Source organism: Seriola lalandi, unplaced genomic scaffold (assembly GCF_002814215.2).
Source record: "Seriola lalandi dorsalis isolate HSWRI2012SDOR001 ecotype SW California unplaced genomic scaffold, Sedor1 jcf7180002054517, whole genome shotgun sequence".
Taxonomy (NCBI): Eukaryota; Metazoa; Chordata; class Actinopteri; order Carangiformes; family Carangidae; genus Seriola; species Seriola lalandi.
Genome location: NW_019525070.1, coordinates 1,651,629 through 1,656,580, shown reverse-complemented (window position 1 = coordinate 1,656,580; position 4,952 = coordinate 1,651,629). Strand labels below are relative to the sequence as shown.

Below are 4,952 nucleotides of genomic sequence, written 5' to 3'. Positions count from 1 at the left end.
TAGTATATATAGTAGTACATATTAGTGTAACATCCCCTCTGCTCGTCTGCTAGCCAGCATTCCTGCAGGAGTACAGTTGTTCTGTTTTTGCTGTGGTATTCAACTGGCTATCATTTGACCTTTAATCATGTCTGTTCACTTTTGTCTAGCTTTGCTGGCTCTCTCCTCTCTGACTGCTGCGTCTGATCCAGGCTGTGAAGAGCTGATTAAACCTCTGGATGATCAAAAGCAGGTACGTTGTCCTCAGGATTTACATTGACTGTTAAGTAGAATCGAGTTTTCTTTGTTCTACATGATTTAACCTTACATAACTACAACCTCTATTTTTACTGAGGTGTATTCATGTTGTGGAGTGTTCTCAAATTCCACCATCTGGGGTTTGAGAGCCACAAGTATCTGCCATATAGAAGAACAAAAATAAGTAAACATGAGGGCAATGAAGAGGATAATGTGAAATATGGAGTATAGGTGCACTGAAGAGGTCACTGTTCACCAGCCAACTCTGATGTCTCACATGTTGGACTGTTTGAACACAAGACAAGTTAAAATTCAGCAGTCTAAATGTTCACTGTGATAGATTTCCTATCAGGTCAATTTGTCATACTTGAATAAATGGTCATCGATAATGTGACAATAATGTTCAATTATGTTTGAAGGTTGGAATTTTTTTTTTTGTATTTTACATCTCTCAAAGTTGCGTCTCAAAGGAACGCTGTAAATGTATGGGAGTTGAAACTGTGCTACAAAAATCTGTTTACCTAGAGCTTTTATTTGAGTAAAAATTTGTTAGAAATATGGGTTTCAATTTTGCACATCTATTTCTAGCTCTTTGGAAAATGGATATTCCATTCTGGAATATCAGACAATGCAAACTCTCTGAGGGAACTTAAAACTGTCAACAGCTCCTGGATTAAACTCTCACCCACCCCTGACAATGATGTTATGACCCTGAGCTGGGGAGACAGAGTGTAAGCATTAATCTTCTGAAAATGAATTTTTTTTGATACATTTAAGATCCAGTGCATTAAGTAAGAGGTGAGATTTAATACAGTTCTCATGTGTTTGTTTTGTTTACTTCTCTTTTCAAGTGATGGGAAATGTCATTATGGAAGTGTTAATTTCACCTTCTCAGTAAACTCGATCAATGTGACATGTAAGTACATTATGGTACATATCATTATCTGTGCTTTTCACAGTTACTAAACTTCTGTTTGTATCCAATAGTTAGCTTTAACTCCTCTTCTCATGCTCATGCTGGGAATTACATGGTGACCTGCCCTGAGTGCATCCTCTGGACAGACACCTCAGTGACAACGGGGAATGGGGAAACCAGAAAAGGGAGAAACCTTTACCTCTTCAGTGAGTTCACAGTTGTCTCTACACTCGTTAAAAAATCCCAAAATTCAGAGCTTTAGATTTATTAGCTTCTCCCTGCCCTGCAGCAAAGTCTGGGGAACTGGATGTCTCTTATCTGGATGTTTTCAAGAAACAGGCTGCATGCCTCAACTTCCAACCAGACATCTTCTCTGTGGACAACGCAGGTGAGATGCTACGATCTCTCTGTATATCTTGACCACTACACACTCAGCAGTAATCAGTATGGGTAAATTATTGAGGCACTTATCAACTTCATTTCCCACCTCTATTTCAGACCTGTGCCCTGATGAGAAGGAACCTACCACAGATGTAATGGAAGACGAATAATAGAGAAAACGCATATTGTCACCTATCGTAAACCTCAAATCTACCCTGAGACTGCATGAGTTCAATTTGTATTCAAGTACATTCTCTTAGATGTGCCCAAACTCCCAGTACCACTTGTATGTATCACTGATGTCTTAATAAAATTGAAGAAAACAAATTTTCCATCCTGCAGGTGTTTTATAGTAGTGTACCTTTTTTTTTTTTTTTTAAAGTATATTTTTTTGGGCTTTTTATGCCTTTATATGATAGTATAGTGGAGAGAGACAGGAAACGGAGAGGCAGAGAGGGGGAATGACATGCAGCGAAGGGCCGTCCGATGCAGGATTCGAACCGGGGCCAACTGCAGCGAGGACTGTAGCCTCTACACATGGGGAGCCTGCTTAGACCACTACGCCACACGACGCCCTGTAGTGTACCTTTTGTTGTATTAAACGGACTGATTTCGCATGTCACTGTTCATAAATTATGATGTAAAAAGTTTTTTTTTTTTCAACAAAAGGAGGGACTGTGTTATTGCATGCTTTTGTTTTGTATTAAAGACAATCTATATGTTCTTTCTGGCTCTGACTATGATGCACTGCAACTTAAAAAAACACATGCAGGCACAGAAACGTGCTGCAAATTCAGTCCTACAACACAACAGATGTGTTTCCAGTGGACACAGGCGTGGGAGTGGGGGTAATGCTAACCGCTGTAGTCCGGGTTCAAGTCCAACCCATGGCCCTTTGTGCCATATCATCCTCTCCTCTCGCTCTCTCTCTCTCTCTCTTAAAAAGAAAGAAATGATGAACCTGGCTGGGACACACTTGTTATTCAATGCTTTCAACTTCAAAAGGGTTAGCCAGGTTCATCACTTTTTAGTGTCTCCTGGAAACACTTCTGTTGTGTTCTATGAATTTGTCGCACGTGTTATCAAATTGATGAAGATGTATGGAGGTAGATTTGTTTCAATATTATTTGTGTGAGCAGATCAACAATATGTGCATATGTGTGATCTGGAAATATAGAACACCTTCCACAAATACAGAAAATAAATTTGCAAATTCACATAAATATCTTACAAATATAAAACGGATTTGCAAATATACAAATAAATTCCACAATTAAAAAAAATATCTGTGAATACATTATATAAATTTACAAATAAATTAATTGCATTTGTGAATATCTTCCTAACATTTACACCTTTCAAACAGAAACTCTAATACCATACTTATGAATTCAACTTTCCATTTGTAAGCCAAAGAATTGGTTGTTTCTTCTTTCAAAAGTTACATAGTCTCCCTTCAAGTCAAATGAGATCAGTCCTTAACTTTAATCTAATTGGAGATAGCAGTGATGATAATACCGGGGAAGATTTAATACCTAATAGGACTGCACAGACTGAAAGTCTGCCCCTTTTTTATGAGTAAGCGATCCTTCTGCATTCAGCAGGCCTTTGTTGCAATTCAGACTGTAGTGGTAAACCAAGAGTCCATTCTGCTGACTGCACAACAACTGTGAATGCATTCAATAAATTTGCAAATAAATTAAATGTATATCTTCCTAACTTATACAGCTTTCAAACAGAAACTCTAATACCTTACTATATATACTATGACATGTTATGACTTACTATACTATAGTATTTTATGACTTACTATACTATGATGTTTTTATGGGGTAGCACAGTAGTAGAGTGATTAGAACTGTTGCCTCACAGTGAGAAGGTTCTGGGTTTGAACCCTAAGCCATTCTGTGTGGAGTTTGCATGTTCTTTTTATGCCTTGCTATACTGTGACTTTTTATGCGTTTTTATACTATGACTTTATGCCATTTTTCTTTTTGAAGATTTTTGACAGTTTCGAGTCATCTGGTCATTGCTAGCCTCCTCTAAAGTTAAGTGCATTAGAGTTTTACTTCGCATTAACCCTAACCCGACCTGCCCACAACCACCTACAGAGAAGCCTACAACAAATCAAGAGTGCCCAAGACAGACAGTCTACTGGCAGTCTCCACCAAGGCTGAACCGCTGAGACACCAGCAGAATCTTTCCCCATGATAATGGGACACGGCCTCCAGGAAAATCCACCAAGATCCCGTGTCTCCAGGGTTACCACAGCAACCTCAGCCACCTGGGTTCCAGCCAAGGGTCTCCTTCAACAGCGTAGCTCACAGTTGGCCGGTCTTAGCATTATGCTTATCAAATATCATTAATAGATGTAGTGATCATTAGTGCCAGTGCCAGTTCATCACAACATTCATTTCATTATTAATTCCATCTTGATAATTATTATATTTTGCATTTGCTCTGTAGATAGTAGTTTAGTTAATAAACTTCTTTATTTACACTCAGTCGTTGTCCTGTTGTGTTCTTCTGAAGTAGAGACTGGAAATCCATTGAATTGAGGCTTCTGATGTGAGATTGATCAGATTAATTAATAAAATAATTAAATGTTTTCCCCCCCTAAGGACTGGTGCCCCCTATTCAACAAAAGCAAATTCTAACTTGTGGTGCTCACACTGCAACATTTTATGCCTACTATGACTTTTTTATGCCTTACAATACAATGACTTTTTTATGCCTTTATTTAGTATGATGTTGTCATGACTTTCTATGCTATGGCTTTTTTTATGGAGCGGCAAAGCGAAGCAGTGGTTAGAACTGTCGCCCCACAGAGAAAAGTTTATCTTCTTCCCTCTCTGTGTGGAGTTTGTATGTTCTTGCTCTGCCTGCATGGGTCCTCCCCCGTTACTCTGGCTTCCTGCCGGAATCCAAAGACATGCATATTAGGTTAATTGGTGACTTTTTAAACCTTACTTACCTGATGGCTTCCAGCTCCACCCAACCAGGAACCTGCATAAACACGGAACACAACACAACAGTCACACGCACACACAAGCCCTGGTATAGGCCCCAGGGCCGTGACAATAGTAAGACTAACAAAAAGGCATAGTATAGTATGGCATAAAAAATCATAGTATAGTGAGTCAGAAAGTCATAATAGAGTAAGGAATAAATTGTCATAGTATAGTAAAGCATAAAAAATTATATATAGTAAGGAATAAAAAAAGTCATAAAAATTATATAGTATAGTAAGGCTTAAAAAACATCATTGTATAGTAAGGTGAAAAAAAATTAATAAAAACAACATCGTATAGTAAGGCTTAAAAAACGTCATTGTATAGGAAATAGGCTTAAATGACGTCATGGTATAGTGAATGTCATAAAAACGTCATACAAATGACGATAATAAGGCATATAAAAT

The 4,952-nt window shown here is 38.1% G+C and overlaps 1 protein-coding gene across 1 annotated transcript; it reads left to right on the top strand.

The window, feature by feature from the left end:
* The first annotated feature begins 31 nt into the window (after positions 1-31).
* LOC147818720 (uncharacterized) lies at positions 32-2,258 on the top strand. The gene is made up of 6 exons (XM_087175904.1): positions 32-232; positions 826-968; positions 1,089-1,153; positions 1,225-1,359; positions 1,443-1,541; positions 1,652-2,258. Exons 1-6 carry the CDS (start codon positions 128-130, stop codon positions 1,702-1,704), a joined length of 600 nt encoding a protein of 199 aa, XP_087032030.1. The 5' UTR covers positions 32-127; the 3' UTR covers positions 1,705-2,258.
* Positions 2,259-4,952: the final 2,694 nt, after the last annotated feature.